General features: G+C 45.1%; 2 protein-coding genes and 1 long non-coding RNA gene across 4 annotated transcripts in view; 2 read left to right on the forward strand and 1 right to left on the reverse strand.

Moving 5' to 3' along the window:
• The first annotated feature begins 1486 nt into the window (after window positions 1-1486).
• Window positions 1487-9177, forward strand: TNFRSF17 (TNF receptor superfamily member 17). Its single transcript, XM_044233017.1, has 4 exons — window positions 1487-1493; window positions 6202-6326; window positions 6699-6830; window positions 8452-9177. Exons 2-4 carry the CDS (start codon window positions 6209-6211, stop codon window positions 8727-8729), a joined length of 528 nt encoding a protein of 175 aa, XP_044088952.1. The 5' UTR covers window positions 1487-1493; window positions 6202-6208; the 3' UTR covers window positions 8730-9177.
• A 2582-nt stretch (window positions 9178-11759) lies between these two features.
• LOC122895814 lies at window positions 11760-14041 on the reverse strand. Its single transcript, XR_006382311.1, has 2 exons — window positions 13647-14041; window positions 11760-12923 (listed from the first exon to the last, which is right to left on the reverse strand). It is a non-coding gene; the product is annotated as an uncharacterized LOC122895814 (long non-coding RNA).
• Window positions 14042-14183: 142 nt separating this feature from the next.
• The window catches only part of SNX29 (sorting nexin 29), a 480282-nt gene continuing 474983 nt past the window's right edge, over window positions 14184-19482 (forward strand). For both annotated transcript variants that reach the window (XM_044233549.1, XM_044233551.1), the window contains exon 1: window positions 14184-14231. In XM_044233549.1, coding sequence (XP_044089484.1) covers window positions 14225-14231 — 7 coding nt within the window. In that variant the 5' untranslated portion in view covers window positions 14184-14224. The remainder of the gene's footprint in view (window positions 14232-19482) is intronic.

The raw sequence follows: 19482 nt of genomic DNA on the forward strand, positions 1-19482 counted from the left end.
AAATCTTTAAAAAAACAAAACAAAACAAAACAAAACAACCCCCCAGAAGCAGATGAGATTACTCGGGAGAGGGCTTGGAAGGAAGAGGAGTGTGTGAAGTCCTGAGGTCCTGCAGCTTTCTTGTAACCATAAGGGGAGCCTGGAGGCAAGACCCAGAAGATGGCATTGCTGAATCAAATGACAGAGAGAAACCAGAATCCTAAGACAAAACTCAAGACACTAGAGCTGATTCTACGGATGGATTTCTCAACTGCATGCCAGTAAATTCTTTTTTTTTTTTCCTCTTCTTTTTTCTATAGAGGGAGGGAGAGGAGCAGGGGCGAGGCAGAAGGAGAGAGGATCTTTTTTTTTTTTTCTTTCTTTCTTTATTTGACAGAGAGAGATCACAAGCAGACAGAGAGACAGGCAGAGAGGGAGGAAGGGAAGCAAGCTCCCTGCTGAGCAGGGAGCACAATGCGGGACTCGATCCCAGGACCCTGAGACCATGACCTGAGCTGAAGGCAGAGGCTTTAACCCACTGAGCCACCCAGGTGCCCCAAGGAGAGAGAATCTTAAGCACTTCCCACACTGGGGCTTGATTCAAGCCCCAATATGGGGCTTGATCTCACCCTGAGATTATGAGCTGAAATCAAGAGTTAGACGTGTAATGGACTGGACCACGGTAAATTCTTTTTTTTTTTTTTTAAGATTTTATTTATTTATTTGAAAGAAATAGAGAGTGACACACACACACATACACAGAGGGAGAGAGAGCGAGAATGAGTGAGAGTGGGGAGAGTCAGAAGGAGAAGGGGAAGCAGGCTCTCTGCTGAGCAGGGAGCCTGATGCAGGGCTCAATCCCAGGACCCTGGGATCATGACCAGAGCAGAAGGCAGATGCTTAACTGACTGAGCCACCCAGGCATCCCAGTAAATTCCTTTATTTTTTTAAAATTTATTTTATTTTATTTTTAAAGGTTTTATTTATTTATTTGACAGAGAGAGAAATCACAAGTAGGCAGAGAGGCAGTCAGAGAGAGAGGGGAAGCAGGCTTAACCCACTGAGCCACCCAGGCGCCCCTGGCAAATTCCTTTTTAACTAAAGTTTTATGTCATGTCTTTGAAAAAGAGTCCCGTCTTGTCCGACATCTCCCAACCTCTTCTCACTTTTCTCTGTCTTAGTGCGAGTTTCCTCATCTCCTTACCTGTCCTGCGGGAGAACCAGCTGACCCTAAGATTCAGAATTAACGAGTCGCTCCCATCCTGGGGAGCAAAGGGAAAGGCGTGACACCCCCCACTCATGGTCTGTTGTTGTCATTCGGGCTTGCTTTGCGCAATCAGCTAAACATCAGTTATGCGGTTCAAGATTTTATTTTCATTTTTGGATGGCTAGCAACCAACCCAAACTGACTCTGGCTCATGGAAGCCAGGAAACATGTACTGGAAGCATCACAGGCCTCCCGCCACCAGAATCAGACAGAGCTGGGACCAGCTGAACACCGGAGCTGGCAAAAGGTAAGCAACCAGAGCCGTCCTGGGGAGCCTCCCCAGGCTCTCCTCGAAATCCTCTCTGGGCTGACCACCGACAGGGTGCACTCTTGGTGCCGGCTTGAAACGGCTGGGAGATGGGTTATGTTCTAAGGATGAGAGGGAAGTGAGATGAGCCTCTTGGCCCTGGTTCCTAGGGGGCCACCCTGCACATCAGAGAGGCTTGATAGCCTGCCAAGGAGGGTCTGCCAGACTTCTCTCAGGGTGGAGCCACCCCTGGGCTCCTCCAAGCTGCTTGAGGCCCCTACAGGTTGAAGGACAACCTCTGCAGGGCTTCACAGCTCCTCAGGCCCGGGAGAGCAGCGGAGAAGCTCCCCTGGGTGCTTTTGGCTTTCAGGACTCGCATCGGGCAGGACTCTGCCCATCAGGGGTCTCTCTGACATCTTTAATCTTTGTCCCTTTCACCATGGTCTCTGCTTCTCATGCCTGTCACTCTGCTTTCTCTCTTCTTCCTAATACCACTTCCCCGACAGACTGAGTATTTGCGTCTGCTGGAAGTTCATGTTGAGACCCAGTCCCCAGTGTGGCGGTTTTGGGACAGGGAGTCTTTGCCAGGTGAATTAGGTCATGAGGGTGAAGCTCTCCTGAGCTGGATCCGTGTCCTTACAAAAGAGACTCTGGAGAGATTTCTTGCCCCTTCCGTCTTGGGGGATTGTAATAACAAGGTGGCTGTCCCTCCACCCTCTTGGCATTTTAGCTTTTCCCTTCAGCTTTCCTATTTCTGTCCGAATTCTGGATTCTTCCTAGGTTCAGGAAGTGGGCTCTCACCAGACCCTGAATTGCTGAGAAATAGATTTCTGTTGTCTGTAACAGAATTATATTCAGTCTGTAGTATTTTGTATCGCAGCTTGAATGGACTAAAACACCACCCTTTAAAAAAAAAAAAAAGATTCTGTGGGGCGCCTGGGTGGCTCAGTCGGTTGGGTGTCTGCTTTCAGCTCAGGTCATGATCCCAGGGTCCTGGGTTTGAGTCTTGTATCCGGCTTCTTGCTCAGCCAGGAGCCTGCTTCTCTCTCTGCCTCTCCCCTTGCTTGTGTACATACACACACACACACTCTCTCTCTCTCTCTCTCTCTGATGAATACATAAATAAAAACTCAAAAAAAAAAAAAAAAGAAGAAAAGGATAAAAAAAATTCTTATTTAAAGAATAATTATTCCAAAAATATTCAAAGAGTACCAATGATTTTTCAGTGATAGCTAAGTCTTTTTCTCCTCGCCCTCGATTTCCTGTCTTTTGTCAGAGGTAGTAATTACAGTCCATTTTCTGGGTTTCTGTCCAGATGTAACTTATGTCTGTATCTCTATATACCTATTATTTTATTTGTTTGCTTGTTTGTTTTTTTCAAGTACGCTCCACTCAGGGCTTGAACTCACAGCCCTGAGGTCAAGACCGGAGCTGAGGCCTCCTGCCCCACCCAGGCGCCCCCGCCTATTACTTTATCTGTAAAGACAGAAGAGCAGCTTACACACTTACTTGGTGACAAGCATTTTCCACTCAGTGACATATCGTGCACATCAGAACCCAGCTGGTGCATTCTTTTCGATGGCAGCTAGTGTTCTACCGCAAGGCCCCACGGATGGACGGGCTTTTATGAATACAGATGATGAAGCAGCAAATACCCTTGACCCCTGACGCCAGGCACCCAAGCAAAGCACATCTGTCAGAAAAAACAGTGCTTCTTTTCCCAGGACATAGCAAAGCTTTGTTCTTCCGGCAGATTTCCTAGGCAGGGCCTACCTTGGCTGCTTTTCTCTCTCTTGATTCCTTAAGTACTTAGAATATGGCTTCTGCTCACGACCATGCTCAAGGGGCACCAGTGACCTCCTTCCTTAGGGGATGGCCTCTGACTCTTCTGTAGAACTTGACCTCACGGGGCGCCTTGGTGGTTCGGTGGGTTAAGTCTCTGCCTTCCACTCAGGCACTCAGGTCATGATCTCAGGGTTCTGGGCAGGGAGCCTGCTTCCTCCTCTCTCTCTCTCTCTCTCTCTGCCTGCCTCTCGGCTTGCTTGTGATCTCTCTCTGTCAAATAAATAAAATCTTTAAAAAAAAAAAAAAAAAAGAACTGGACCTCACTGCCCACCCCGTCCTGAAACTCACCTTGGCCTGCTCTTCCTGTGACCTTTGTCTGCCTTATCACCCGGCAGGAGTTTGAGGGACTGGAACTGGCTGGGTTAGCCCTTGGCCCACACCCATTCACCTCACTGCCTGGATCCCGGGAGGAGTGGGAGGTCTTGATCCATATCTGAATTCACGACCTGTGCCCCTGAAGCAAATAATACAATATATGTTAATTTAAAAAATTTGAATTCACACTCTTTTTTAAAAACTCAAACCCTTCATTAAAAAAATGCTTTTAGGGGGCACCTGTGTGGCTCAGTGGGTTAAGGCCTCTGCCTTCAGCCCGGGTCATGATCCCAGAGTCCTGGGATCGAGCCCCGCATCGGGCTCTCCACTCGGCAGGGAGCCTGCTTCCTCCTCTCTCTCTGCCTACTTGTGATCTCTGTCTGTCAAGTAAATAAATAAATAAAAAAATCTTAAAAAAAAAATAAAAAAAATTTAAAAAAAGCTTTTAATTCCTGCACTTTATGTTATTATTATCACCATTTTAATATTTGCTATGTATTATTTAAAAAATATGAAAAGGTGTGGGGGCCTCTGGGTGGCTCATTTGGTTAAGCATCTGACTCCTGATACTGGCTCAGGTGTCGGTCTCAAGGTTGTGAGTTCCAGCCCTGAGCTGGGCTCCATGCTGGGTGCTGGGCTTAAGAAAAACTACGAAAAGTGGTCAATAATAACAATGAATACAACGAAAGAGGCGCAGAACAAGTACCAATGTATAAACCATTCTGCTTAATAAAATGTGACCGACACGAGCTGAAGTCTCTTTCGGACCCTGCCTGCACCCCAGAGATAATCACTGTACTGAATTTGGAGTTTGTAATTTTCTTGCATTTTAACTGAGTCCTGAATTTCTGAGGGACCTCTCTGGATATCTCTGTATGGGTATCCCATTCGGGTTAATGCAATGCACGGTTAAATGCAAATGCAAGTGATTCCATTTATGTAAAAAGGAAAAATATGCGTGCCTTATCTTTCTTTCTTTTTTTTTTTAAAGATTTTATTTATCTATTTGTCAGAGACAGAGGGAGAGAGAGCGAGTGAGCACCGGCAGACAGAGAGGCAGGCAGAGGCAGAGGGAGAAGCAGGCTCCCCGCCTAGCAAGGAGCCCGATGTGGGACTCGATCCCAGAACCCCGGGATCATGACCTGAGCTGAAGGCAGCGGCTTAACCCACTGAGCCACTCAGGCGTCCATGCCTTATCTTTCTATCTATCCTCAGAAAACCTTCCAGAAAGATCTATAATAGGGAGGGACCAAACAGAACACAGCAGCAAACCTGTTTGCAACTTCTGTGAGACATCAAAATTTAATTATTTCTGGAAACTTGGACTAGGGATGGTTTTTCTATCTGCTCACTTGAGTTTTCTACATTTTCAACGGTGGAGCATGGATTACTTTACCATTTAATGCCCCAAACCTATCTTGCCTGATGAAGTTCTAGAACCTAGGTGAGGTTCGGTGGGCTGAGGTTCGGAGCCAATGACCAAGAAAGAATTCTTGAGACATCTTTGGTGCAAAATGGTGGTTTATTAAAGCAGGGGGACAGGACCCGTGGGCAGAAAGAGGTGCTGCCCTGGGTTGTGAGGGATGGCAGGTTATGTACCCTGTGGTTGGGGGAAGGTGAGGGAAAAGGGGGGTTTGAATGGAGCTTTCATATGCTAAAGAGGGCCTACAATGTGCTGGGATACCTTGGGGCTTGATCAATGTTGTCTTTTGGCCAGCCATTCACATCAAGATAGTTCGGAGATTCCTGTCCTGCAGGATTGCGGATTTCTGCAAGTTAACTATTTGTTTCTCGTTTATGGCGGTCAGGGGTCACACATATTACCGAGGGGAGCAGGTGGAGAGGGGGTGCAAGGTGCCAGCTTTTGCTTTGTCCTCAGGCAGCCTCCTGCCCCCTCATCATTGCCCTCTACCCTCTTACCAATTTAGCTTTTCCCTAGACATCCCTATTTCTGTTGGAATTCTGCTATTCTCCACAGGTCCGAAACCTGGGAGGCATGCCTGATGCTCCTTTCCATTTCACATTCCATTGGTTCTTACTACACCTTGCAGCTGGGGGATTTCTACCTCCCCTGTTAGATTTCAAGTTCTTAGGTGGCACAGACCTTATCTGTTTCCCTGGGGGCCCCTCACACAGCACAGCTCAGACACAGATGGTCCAGAAGTGGTTATCGAACCTCTCTGCCTGATGCCTCAGGCTTGCCTACACACCTTGCAAGTGTTACCTGGCTTATTTATAGAAATTTCCTCTATAAATAAGATGTTTCTGTTTCAGGTGTGGTTTGCCCTTCATATTTACACTCCATCTCTGACTCTACCCCAGCCTCAAACTTAGAAACCGGAATTGGAGGTGGTATTCAAATCCTTAGCCACAGTACAAGTGGCCAGCCTCCCCGTAAGAGCTAAGTCATAGTGGTGAAGTTCGTTTTTTCCCCCCTCGACATTCTTCTAGCTGCTGTCAGTACCTTTGCTGGGGAGCGCTTGACGAGAGTTTACTTGTCCTTCTATGCTGTTCTTCCTGGGGTTTCCTTGTTTCTTTTTGTGATCAGCTTCCAGATGGCCCAGCAGTGCATCCAAAACGAGTATTTTGACAGATTGCTTACTGCTTGCAAACCCTGTCACCTTCGATGTTCTAACACCCCTCCTCCACCTTGTCAACATTATTGTGATGCAAGTAAGTAATACTGCTTGAACAATGAATTCATTGGGGTGACCTATTTTCTCTACATTGACTATTTATTCGAAGAATAGACATTCCGGAGGGGGAAGAGGGTGAGATCTTTTCGAATCAAAAAAGAGAAAGGAAATAAGGCAAGTATTTAAATATTTAAATGCCAACGGAGCAAAGTAATTATTCAGAACTGAATTCAATTCTATTCAGTGCTATTAGCAACCGAGATTTTTATCAAGTCTTCTAATTCATTGTTATTTATAATTTACAAGTCAGTGCTGATGAATTAGGGGAATTGGATGGCCAATAGCCATTGCTTTGATGTGGATATTATGTTGTCAGTTCATGATCTCTCCAATACTCCTTTTAACTCAGTGAAAGGAACAAATACGGTTCTCTGGACCTGTCTTGGCCTGAGCTTGATTGTTTCTTTGACGGTTTTTGTGTTGATGTTCTTGCTAAGGAAGATGAATTCGGAACCATCCAAGGATGAACGTAAAAACACAGGTTGGTTTGATGTTCAGTCTTTGAAATCTGTTTCCGAGAGGGAGCTGTTGTGAATTTCAGTGAATTTCAGTTCCTTCAATCTCTCTCTCTCTCTATCTCGCCTTCCCCCCCAGTCTCCATGTTGAGTAATTCATTTGGTTAGAGCCCTTTTGGGTGTGTTAGAGGACAGTTGTGTTAAATGAACTTTTGGGAAGGAGCGAGCTGTCTTCTTTTTGGTTTGTCTCTTTGCAGGTGCCCTGCATTCTTTCCTCAGTAATTACTCTCCTGAAGTTCTGAGGTTTCTTTGGCAAACACCCATGTCTTTGACCAAAGTTAGCCCATTGGTGAAACATCTTACTCTCAGAAACTGCTAGCCAGGTCTGCTGCTATCAGGAAAAATGTATTTGGCAAAATCCACGTGTGTATTTTTAATACACTTGTAAATGCTGTTTGCTTGGGTGAATTCTTTTACCCAATTTACTCGTTGCTAGAAATGAATTACCAGGTGTTCTTGGATGGATTTGAGCCGTCATTTTAAATATTATTATCTTTATTAAGCAGCAGAGACCTAGTCTTGGAGAAGTGAATGTTCTTCTTAAAGGCTTTTTAAGATAAAAATATTTTTGTAGCACCTTGGCCCATGATCTGATTCCTGAACACTTCGCAGTCATTGGCCTTGATGCTTTTATTTTCCGTGTATAATCTGTAAAGCACCTCATTTGCAGTAAAGTGAGGCCGATGGCTGTTCCCCATAATTTACTCAAGGTTTTTTTTTTTTTTTTAACTTGTGCCTGGGTTCTGAGAGACAGATGGGGAGTGATTTTAAGTGTGACATTTTGGAAGATGGAGTTATTCTGCGGGAGGCTGGGGAAGTAGTATAGTTTACCTTCACCAGCATATAAATAGGGACATAATAGAGACTACTTCCTTATATGATCACAAAAGATTCATTATAAAAAATTTTTGATTTGTTACCAAAAGCTCTGTAAGGGAAGGATCTTTACTTTGAATTCTAAAGTGTCAGCCAAAGGCTCATTTTCGTGTGCTGTAACATATGGTAATGGGTCATTTCATGGGTGTGAAGTAGGGTCAGTACCTCAATGTCTCCAAGGGCCAAGAGGGTAACCAGTGAATGCAATGGGCCAGGGGGAGGTTTTAACAGTAGGGTAACCAATGCCCTTCCTCAAGGAGACAAGTGTTAGTGACTCTGGTGAATTGTTTCCATGTAGGAATGTCAGCTACAAGTTGCCACATCTTCTTTTTGTTTTTGTTGGTTGTTGTTGTTGTTGTTGTTGTTGTTTTAAAGAGGCCAGTTGCCTCGATTTGCTGGTGAAATCCCTTGAATTTTAAAAAATCTCTTGATTTTTTAAAATGCGGACCAACATAAAACATGTAAGCAAACACTTAAAAACACTGTAGGGGCCTAAACAAAGTCTATCTTCAAATCCAATGTGGCCTGTGGTCTGCCTGTGGGTGACCTCTCGTGCGGGACATACTCATTTGTTTTGTAGGAAGAGCGCCCCCCCCCCCCCCCCCCCCGCCGCCAACCCTGGTCTCTCGGAGCCCTAATGTGTACTGCTATGACTGTAAGGACCTCACCACCTGCAAGTTGAGGTTAATGGTTGTGTTTCTGTATGATCAGGCATGGCTCTCCAGAACAAGGAGAATGCTGACCAGGAGGAGGGCCGTGCTAGCAGGAATGGCGAGGAAGTTCTCTCGAGGGGCCTGGAGTATACAGTGGAAGAATGCACCTGTGAAGACTGTGTCAATTCTGAATCAAAGGTTGATTCTGACCATTTCTTTCCACTCCCAGCTATGGAGGAAGGTGCAACCATTCTGGTCACCACGAAAACAACTGACTACTGTAATAGCCTGCTGGCTAGTGTCACAGAGATGGAGAAACCCATTTTTACCAGATAATTAACCGTTTCAATGGTTGTAGAGCAGCTTTGAAAATCGTATGATGGAAGGATGATGATGTATCAGATCTCTTTAGGATGATGTACTTATCGGTTGCCGATCGAGCTTTTTGTCCTGTAATTCTAGAAAATTTTTATGTGATATGGACTTCACTACCTTATTGAAATTGCCTTGGTTTCATGATTAAATTCTTGACTCACTGAAAAAAAAGTGCTGCAGGGTGCAGAGCCCGTGGTCCCACATTTTTATGGCTAGTTCCCTGGTCTCCTATATACACACATAGATACTTCAGGTCAGACTGGGTTTTTCTCTCTCTAATGAAAGGAAATCAAGGTGATCCTATGTACTCCTGGAGATAGGAGATGCCTAGAGTCAGCCACACAAATTTAGCATGCGATGCATGAGGGCAAGGCTCCTGACCTTGGGAGTGTTTAGTTTAATGGAGACATCAGGCATTATCACTGTCCCATAAATAAATATGTAATTGCAAACCATAATAAAGGTATAATAGGTAGGTATCATTTTCAGATCCCAATGCAGGTAATAATAATGATAGCTAAAACTTAGCCTTACTAGGGGTGCCGAGGTGGCTTAGTTGGTTAAGTGACGCTTGATTTTAGCTCAGTTCATGTTCTCATGGGTGGTGGGATCAAGTCCTGTGATTCAAGCTGTGATCAACAGGGAGTCTGCTTAAGATTCTCTACCTCTCAGGGCACCTGGGTGGCTCAGTGGGTTAAAGCCTCTGCCTTCAGCTCAGGTCATGATCTCAGGGTCCTAGGATCAAGCCCCGCATCGGGCTCTCTGCTTGGCAGGGAGCCTGCTTCCCCCTCTTTCTCTGCCTGCCTCTGTGCCTACTTGTGATCTCTCTGTCTGTCTCTACCTCTCTCTCCCTCGGCCCACAGCACCCCCTGCTCACACTTTCTTTCTCTCATTATCTAATAAGTAAATACATGTTTAAAAAAACAAACGAGGGGCGCCTAGGTGGCTCAGTGGGTTAAGCCTCTGCCTTCAGCTCAAGTCATGATCTTGGGTTCCTGGGATCAAGCCCCACATCAGGCTCTTTGTTCAGCAGGGAGCCTGCTTCCCCTCTCTCTTTGACTGCCTCTCTGCCTACTTGTGATCTCTGTCTGTCAAATAAATAAATAAAATCTTAAAAAAACAACTAACAAATGAAAAAACCCCTTAGCCTTACTTATGTGCCAGGATAGTTATTTAATTAATTAAACATATAATGTATTTTTATCCCCAGGGGTACAGGTCTGTGAATTGCCAGGTTTACACACTTCACAGCACTCACCATAGCACATACCCTCCCCAATGTCCATAACCCCACCACCCTCTCCCTTCCCCCCAGTCACCCTCAGTTTGTCTTGTGAGATTAAGAGTCTCTTATGGTTTATATCCCTCCCAATCCCATCTTGTTTCATTTATTCTTTTCCTACCCCCTCAACCCCCCCCCCCATGTTACATCTCCACTTCTTCATATCAGGGAGATCATATGATAGTTTTCTCCGACTGACTTATTTCACTAAGCATAATACCCTCTAGTTCCATCCATGTCGTCGCAAATGGCAAGATTTAATTTCTTTTGATGGCTGCATAGTATTCCATTGTGTATATATACACCACATCTTCTTTATCCATTCATCTGTTGATGGACATCTAGGTTCTTTCCATAGTTTGGCTATTGTGGACATTGCTGCTATAAACATTCGGGTGCATGTGCCCCTTCGGATCACTGTGTTTGTAACTTTAGGGTAAATACGCAGTAGTGCAATTGCTGGGTCATAGGGTAGTTCTATTTTCAACATTTTGGGGAACCTCCATGCTGTTTTCCAGAGTGGCTGCACCAGCTTGCATTCCCACCAACAGTGTAGGAGGGTTCCCCTTTCTCCATATCCTTGCCAGCATCTGTCATTTCTTGACTTGTTAATTTTAGCTATTCTGACTGTGGTGTGAGGTGATATCTCATTGTGGTTTTGATTTGTATTTCCCTGATGCCGAGTGATATGGAGCACTTTTTCATGTGTCTGTTGGCCATCTGGATGTCTTCTTTGCAGAAATGTCTGTTCATGTCTTCTGCCCATTTCTTGATTGAATTATTTGTTCTTTGGGTGTCGTTTGCTAAGTTCTTTATAGATTTTGGACACTAGCCCTTTTTCTGATTTGTCGTTTGCAGATATCTGCTCCCATTCTGTCAGTTGTCTTTTGGTTTTGTTAACTATTTCCTTTGCTGTGCAAAAGCTTTTGATCTTGATGAAATCCTAATAGTTCATTTTTTGGTGCCAGGGTAGTTCTATTGTTTTACCTGTACTAGGTCATTTAATGCATACAATAAATCACAAGGTAGGTGGACAATTGTTACTTCCATTTTACAGATGATGGCAGAAACTGAGTCAGAGCAAGGTAACAAAAACCAGTAAATGGCAGAACCAGGATTTAAACCCAAACCTGTTTATTTATTTATATTTTATTTATTTATTTTTTTTCTTCTCACATCAGTTTAAGTTCATTTGAGTTCCCCATCTATTTGGGCTACAATTTTAGTCATTAGTGGGGGTGATGGGGGTTCCCTTCCGGGGGTTGTACAAAGGTCCTGACATGTTCCCCTTTCTGGGGTTATGCAACAGGTGATGTTGCCCTCTGGTAATATGTTGACTTTGATCATTGCTAAGATGCCCACTGACACCACAGCACAGACCTCCAAGTCTTCGGGCTTTGTGGCCTCTGTGTCAGGTCTGGGATATGGGAAAACTTTGTGAACCCTTTTTACCCATCGGGGGCCATTCCAAGGTTCCATTCCAGGCCCTTGAGGACCACAGGAAACAATAAGGTACTAGGGTTAAGGTACTGGCTCTTGGAGCCAGATTGCTTGGACTTGAATCTTGGCTTTGTACTAGAAGTTAGAGACTTTGGGTGACTGTGAGAGTTACTTAACCATTTGTACCTCAGTTTCCCAACCTGTAGAATGGGAATAATAGTATCTACTTATAAGTTTAAGGATTAAATGAACACACACAGACACAACCATTTGCATACATACACATGTATGTATATATATATAAATTTTTTCATTGAAGTATCTGGTTCATAATAAATACTTTGAGTTACATTGCTGTAATGATTTTTATTAATCCTCTTGTAGTCTGAAAGCAGACACACACTCCTTTCTTGTTCTATGGCTGTTACAGAAACAGCATATGGAATACTGCTCCCAGCTTCTCACATGCCCTCTTCCCTCTTCCCTCCCCTCCACTAGCATCTCCTCTCCTCCTCCAAACTAAATGAAAAAGTTTAGTTTTTTATGGCTAACAAGAGCTGTAGACTTTCAGCTTTTGATTCTTGTTCTTTGAGGACCAGGCGAAAATCTCAGAGAAAAGGAATTAGAGTGTTTCAAGGGGGTGGTTAGGAGTAGAATAGGTAAAACAAGCTCACAGCACTCCATTTATCTTGCCTCAAGGGCCATGATGGAAGGGTTCAGGACGTACAAAAAGGTAGAACACATTATCCTCGCAACAACTCCATGAAGCAGGTGTGTGATATTCCACCAAGGGTCACAAGGCAGGAGGATCTAAACTAGGCTTCTGGGTGGGAGAGGCTGGGACGTCAATTTAGGCACATAGACTCTTTGAAGTAACAAATAAACAACAACTAGAGAGTATAATTTTGAAAATGGCAAAGAAAACCCACCAGCTAAACACACAAATACTTTCATCTCTCCATTCTCTCAGTCCGTACACATGGCCATGTTTTGACACGATTGTAATCATAGCATACAGACCATTTTGCATGGGACTTTTTTTTTTGTACTTAATGCATTATCATTCGTCTTTCCCCATGTTTCCATCTTCATCATTAGCATTTTCAACTACTACAGGAGATTCCTTGTGAAGTGAGCAACGATTTGCTCAGCTCTTTTTCTGTAGTTGGGCTGCGGTGCTGTCCACTCCTTCGGTCTCATAAATAACGCTGCACGGGAAGCTTTTCCAAAGAGCTCTTGACTTCTGCTGAATCCAAAAGATACATTCCCAGGGGCCCAGAGGTTGCGTGTTGAGAGGCAGTGTACTAGGAAGACCATGGGACTGTGGGTCACACAGAACTGGGCTGGAATTCTGGCTCCATTTCCCTGTGGGACCTGTGCCTCAATTCAGTGTTTTTGACTGCGGATCAAGACTTATTATCTGCATCAATCAACTGTCTCAGCACAAAGGAAAAAAAAAAAAAAGAAATAAAGAAAAATGGAAGAGAGTACATTACCCATGGAATTGTTTTGTTAAACATCTCCTTAAATATATGCATGGGTATACTGGGTTGTGATGTAAAATGTATTTTTTTTTTAACTCATGCAGGCAAAATGCCCTTTCAACCTTTCTGGGTCCCCTTTCCCCCATGTAGAAAGTGGGGCAGTAATCTCAGCTTCCTATTACGAACACGGGTTGGCACATCATCCATCCACCTTCATCTCTAACGCCACCCCCCTAGCCCCAAACATAAGTCTTGCTGGGAAACTGACTGCAATGGCTCCCTAACCAGGTGCCCTTTCTCCACCCTGCCCCACTACAATTCATTCTGAACCCAGGACGAGTGACGGTCTTAAGAGCTAATTCAGATCGACTCATTCCTCTGTTTAAATTCTTGCAATGGGGCGCCTGGGTGGCTCAGTGGGTTGAAGCCTCTGCCTTCAGCTCCGTTCATGGTCCCAGGGTCCTGGGATCGAGGCCCGCATAGGGCTCTCTGCTCAGCAGGGAGCCTGCTTCCTCCTCTCTCTCTGCCTGCCCCTCTGCTTACTTGTGATCTCTCTCTCTCTGTCAAATAAATAAATAAATAAATAAATAAATTCATTCTTGCAATGGCTTCCCATTCCCTTACCCCACAACCCTCACCAGGCCCACAAGGCCCTCCACCCAGCTCTCCTACCTTCCCTCTCTCACCCTCCCTCTGGCTCCGTCAAGCCCTGAGGCAGGGCCTTTGCCCTCGGTGTTCCTTCTGGCACGCAGTTCCTGCGCATCTTCCCGGCCCGTCTCCCAGCCATGGTCCAGGTCTCAGCTCAAAGATCGTCTTCTTAGGGGCGCCCTCCGGTACGGTCCATCTCCCCGGTTTCCACGCTTTGGTCCATTACCCTTTTTTATTTCTCTTCTCAGCTCCTGCTGCTCTCTGGAACGGTGTCGGCTCATTTCTCGTGGCCTGTTCACGGCCTCCCCAATACAGCTGTGGACCCAGGAGGGCAGAGAAACGTCCAGTTCGGTCCCGCCCAGGCCGAGGCCACCCGCCCCGCGAGGGTCTCTGCCCTGTCAAGACCCGGCCGCGCCGCCGCCCCAGTTTACCTTCCGGGTCGTGGGGGGCGGATCCGTGGCGGCGGCGCTCCACTTCCGGGGCGGGGCGAGGCGGGCGGGCGGGAGGGGCGGCGCGCTGTCTCCTGGCCTGTCTGGAGCCCGGCGGCGGCAGTGGCGGCAGTGGCGGCGGCGCGGCGCAGGCACCGGCCCGGGAGCGGCACCATGAGCGGTGAGTGGCGGCTTTGCCGCTGTCACCCGGCCCGGCTGCCCCGGCTCCCGCCGCTCCAACTGCACACTCCGGCCCCCGAGTCCCGCTCGCTCGCAGACCCCGGTCGCGTCTCTCGCAGACCCCCGGACGCGCGGGAGCCTGCCCCCCGGTCACCTGCACTTCTCTGGCGTCCCGAGTCCAGGCACTCCCCGTCCCCTGCGTCCTGTCCACCGCTTACCACCGGCTCCTGGACACCTGTCCGCAGACCCCCAGTCTCTCCCCGTCCTCTGACCCCCTCGCCCGGTCACCATTCTCCGCGTCCTCAGACCTCCCGGCTCTCAGTCCCTCTTAACTCAGGGACCCCCCTCACCCCCTGTCCCAGGTCCAGTTCCGGACCCCCCAGCTCCGCTGTCATTCCCATTTCCCAGGCCCCTGGTGTGCAGTCGCTCCAGCCTGCACACGGGCAGGGTGTCGTCTCTGGGCACTCTGAGTTGGCTGACCCCTGAACCCCGTGTCCCCCGTGGCTCTCGGTCCCCAGAGGACGGTGGGTTCTCCAGCCTCTTTGTCTTCCCCGCCCCTCCCATTCCCTCGTGCCCTGTCCCCCGGTGCTTTGCTGTGCCAGTCACCAGGGGTTCCCAGTTACGCTCGCAGTGTCCCTCTCTGGTCACTGCTTCTTAGCATTTTGGTCCTTTTTTTCCTACTCCCGCTCCTTTCAGTTCTTTCCCTAGCTCATTCGAGGTCTCCTTCGTCCAGTACCGCACCCCTTCCCTCCTTGTTCCATACGGATCCCATCTGGGGACCATCGCGTGGCCCTCCCCGGCCCACCCTCCTCCCGCCCTCCGGGAGGGGTGTGGTCTTTGGTGGGGAGGCCGGGAGTGGGAGGGAGGTGGGTGTGGACAGCTTGTGCTCAGTGTTTCTGAAGTTTAGTCCCCAAACTTGGACGTGTATTCTCAGCCCTTCTCTGAAGCGATCTATGGGTGTTTTGGTGCTAAGTCATTCTTGGATGTTGTGTGTGTGCAGAGTGACTCCGGGAAGCCTCGCAGCCAGCCCTGACTGGGATCTGGATTTCCTTAGGAACACCCCGCCTACCCTCACCCTGCCTGCTTTCCTCTTAACTGTGGAGTAGCCTCTGAGGAGTCCGTGCATCCAGCTCCCTCGGCCCTCGCCTTTCACCCAGGCGTTTCTGGAGGTTGAGGAGGAGCCGGAGGGCAAGGCGAAGGGGCTGTGTCTCTCTTAATTTTTAACTTTTGAGTTATCTCCGTGGATTTTTTTTTTTTTAAATTTACAAGTCATGCGCCTTTTGTTTTGATGTTCAAAGAGCAAGTTTTGTGAACTTGTTGGTCCTGATGAAGGAGCTGGGAAGGGGGTTTCCTGGGAGATAGTCCAGCTTCTGTTGTCAGAGCACATGATTTTTGGCCTAATTAAATTTCTGGTCCTTGAACATTAGTGATCCTGCAACAAAGAGGTAATGAGCTGGTTTCCACCCAGAAGGTCCTACAGCCAGGTTTAAGTGCAGGCCTGGAGCCAGACAGCCTGAGTTGAGATCCTGACTCTGCTCTATAAAACTATGTGATACGGAGTGAGTTAGTTGGCCATTCTGGAAATCCCAGCAAAGTCGGGGTAAATAGTTGTACCTGTCACCTAGGCTTATTGCAGTGAATAAATAACTTTATTTAGGTAAAGTTCTTGGTACTGTGATTTTTACATGGTCTGTACATAGGGACTTAGACCAGTTGCTGTTTCCTAATTACCCAGCTGGGGCTCAGGTGGGTTTGTTTTCTGACTTAGCTCTGGGACAAGGGTTGGGGCTAATTATGCTTAGAAAATTCCTTGCTTTTATTTTTTAAACATTATTTAAATTCAATTAATTAGCATATAGTGAATTATTAGTTTCAGAAGTAGAGTTTAGTGATTGCATATCACACCCAATGCTCATTCTCTGAAGTGCCTTCCTTTTTTTTTTTTTTTTCTTTTTTTAGAAGATTTTGTTTATTTATTTGACAGACAGAGAGGCAGGCAGAGAGAGAGGGAAACAGGCAGGCTGCTGAGCAGAGAGCCCCATGCTGGGCTTGATCCCAAGACCCTGGGATCATGACCTAAGCTCAAGGCAGAGGCTTTAACCCACTGAGCCACACAAGCGCTCCTATGAAGTGCCTTCCTTAATGCCCATGACCCAGTTACCCCATCCCTCCACCCCCCCACCTGCTTTGGCAACCCTCAGTTTGTTTCCTATAGTTAAGAGTCTCCTAGGGAAAACCTTTTGCTTTTTAATATGACCAAGGAGACTCTGCCTCAAACTCAGGGTTCCGGACCATTCTCCTGCCTTGATCTTAGGAAGAAGTGAAATTGACTAGCCAAGGGAAATTGATCAACGCCTGCCTCCAGAACCAACTCCATACCAACAATAACAAAATATTAAAGTTTGACTTAAAAAATCATTATAAAAAATCATTATGAAAGGAAATCAACAGATGGCTTTTTTAGGAAAAAGCATTCAGGACGAAAGCCTTCTTTTGGAAAGTCTGTAATTGAGGCAGAAAAAGTGATAGCTGAGGACAGAAGGGAGGTCCAGGGTATTTTCAGTTTTTTCTTCCCCCCAGTTTTATTGAGAAGTAATTGACATGCATCACTGTGTAAGGTTAAGGTGAATAGCATGATTGACATATATTGTGAAATGATTCCCACAAAAGGCCCAGCTAACATCCATCCTCTATGGATGCAATAAAAAGGAAAGAAAGAAGAAAGGAATGTAAGTTTTTTTCTTTGTGATGAGACTTTTTAGGATTTATTCTCTTAACTCCTGTGTTAGTCATCATGTTGTATGTGACATTGCTAGTGCTTATTTATTTTATAACTTGGAAGTTTGTGCCTTTTAAACTTTTTCCTCCAATTACCGCCTTCACGTGTCTTAATACAGTTGAAACAGGGTCTTCCCACCCTTGGGACTGATGATCAGCATACAATACAGTAATGTTGCATGGAGGTATTTCCTCTCTTTCCTCTGCACTTTTTTTCAATAGAAAATTTCAAACGTCTCCAAAGTGGAGAGAATAGTCTAGTGAGCATTTACCATCTCATGACCGTCCCCTATATAACTATCTTTCTTACCTCTGTCCCGAATTTATTTTTAAACAAATTTTTTTTTTAGATTTTATTTATTTATTTGACAGACAGAGATCACAAGTAGGTAGAGAGGCAGGCAGAGAGAGAGAGAAGGGGAAGCAGGCTTCCTGCAGAGCAGAGAGCCTGATGTAGGGCTCTGGGATCATGACCTGAGCCGAAGGCAGAGGCTTAACCCACTGAGCCATCCGGGTGCCCTCCAAGTTTATTTTGAAGCAAATCCTAGACATTGTATCCTTTGATCTGTAAATATTTTAATATGTATCTCTAGAAGACAAGGACTCTTAAAAAATAGCTCAATTTCATTATTATACTTCTCAGAAATTAGCAGTAGTTCATTAATATCATCAGGTATTAAATGTTCAAATTTCCATAATTGCCTTATAATTTTATAGTGTGTTTTTTCGACTCAGGATCTAAATAAGGTTGAAACAATGCAAATTGGTTTGCTTTTTAAGTTTTTTAGTCCTCTCTCTTTTTTAGTTTGTTATTCTTTAGTGTTTAGTATGTTCACAGAGTTGTGCACATATCACCATAATCAGTTTTAGAACGTTTTTGTTAGTCCAAAAAGAAACCCCTGTACCAGCTAGCAGGGGTTCCTCATGCTCCCTCCTCTTAGCCCCAGGCAACCACCAGTCTGCTCTCTCTCTCACTTACCTGTTTGGAATATTTCATATAGATTGAATCATACAGTACATAGCCTTTTGCATCTGGCTCTTTTCACTGAGTATCGTGCTTCTAAGCTTCATCATACTGTAGCATGTAACTATAATTCATTCCTTTTTTTTTTTTGAATACCGTTTCATTGTATGAATATTCCACATTTTGTTTAACCATTGTTAATGGTTGATGGTCATTTGACTTGTTTGCACTTTTTGGCTCTTCTGAATAATGCTGCTGGGAACATTCACGGACAAGTGTCCGTGTGGGCCTGTGTTTTTATTTCTCTCAGGTCGATATCTAAGAGTAGAATTGCTGGCTCTGTTTGAGGAACTGTCAGACAGTTTGCTAAAGTGGCCGCACCGTATTCCATTCCCACCAGCACTGTATGAAGTATGAAAGTTCTGGTTTCTTCACATTCTTGTCAACAGTCTTTTTGATTATAGCCATTCTAGTGGAATGGTGAGATACTACCTTTTCGTGGTTTTGATTTGCATTTCCTTAATGATTAGTGATGTTAAGAGTCTTTTCATGTGTTTATTGGCTGTGTTTAGCTTCTTTGGAGAAATGTTTGTTCAGATCCTTTGTCCATTTTTTTTTTTTTTCAAAGTGAAGGTCAAGCAAAGCTTTATTTCGTCTTTGTCCATTTTTTTAATGTTATAAAAAAGTTTTTATTTTTTCATTATGTTCAGTTAACCAACATATTACTTTAAAATTTTATTTATTTATTTAACATATAGTGTATTATTACAGGTATATTTATATGTATTACATATATAATATATATATTATATTTATATGTATATGTATTATTACAGGTATTTATTTAACATATAGTGTATTATTATAGGGGTACAGGTCTGTGAATGGCCAGGTTTACACACTTCACAGCACTCACCATAGCACATACCTTTCCCAATATCCCTTCCTTTGTCCATTTTTAAATTGGGTTTTTATTGTTGAGCTGTAAGAATTCTATGTAATTTCTGGATATAAGTCGCTTAGATATATTACTTATAAAACTTTTCTCCCATTTTTTTTTTTCTTTCTTGATTGTATCCTTTGAGGCACAAAGCATTTTTTTTTTTAAGCTAATACGTTTCCCTTTCATCTCTTTCTTTTTACCCCTTGCAATTTTTGTTGAAGGAAACCGTTCACCCGTTGTTGCAGGATAGGTTTGTTTCTTTGTGGGATTTTGCTGACGGCATCCTTTTGGTGTGGTTTGACAGGTCTCTCAGTCTCTTGTATTTCCTATAAACTGGCAGTTAGCGTCAACTGTATTTTGTAGTTGAAAATGATTGAGTCGTCAGAGGTCAGATGGTTTCAAGGCCGAGTGCATTAAGTGCAGATAATCAGGAAGTGGAATGCCTAGGTAATGCATATACAAGATAAATGAGTATCCTGAGGCCAGAAACAACTACGATGACCATTAACAGGGGAGATGATGTGAATATGTGGTGTGATCACATGATGAAAAACCTCAAAGATGTTA

Source organism: Neovison vison, chromosome 14 (genome assembly GCF_020171115.1).
Source record: "Neovison vison isolate M4711 chromosome 14, ASM_NN_V1, whole genome shotgun sequence".
NCBI classification, from domain to species: Eukaryota; Metazoa; Chordata; class Mammalia; order Carnivora; family Mustelidae; genus Neogale; species Neogale vison.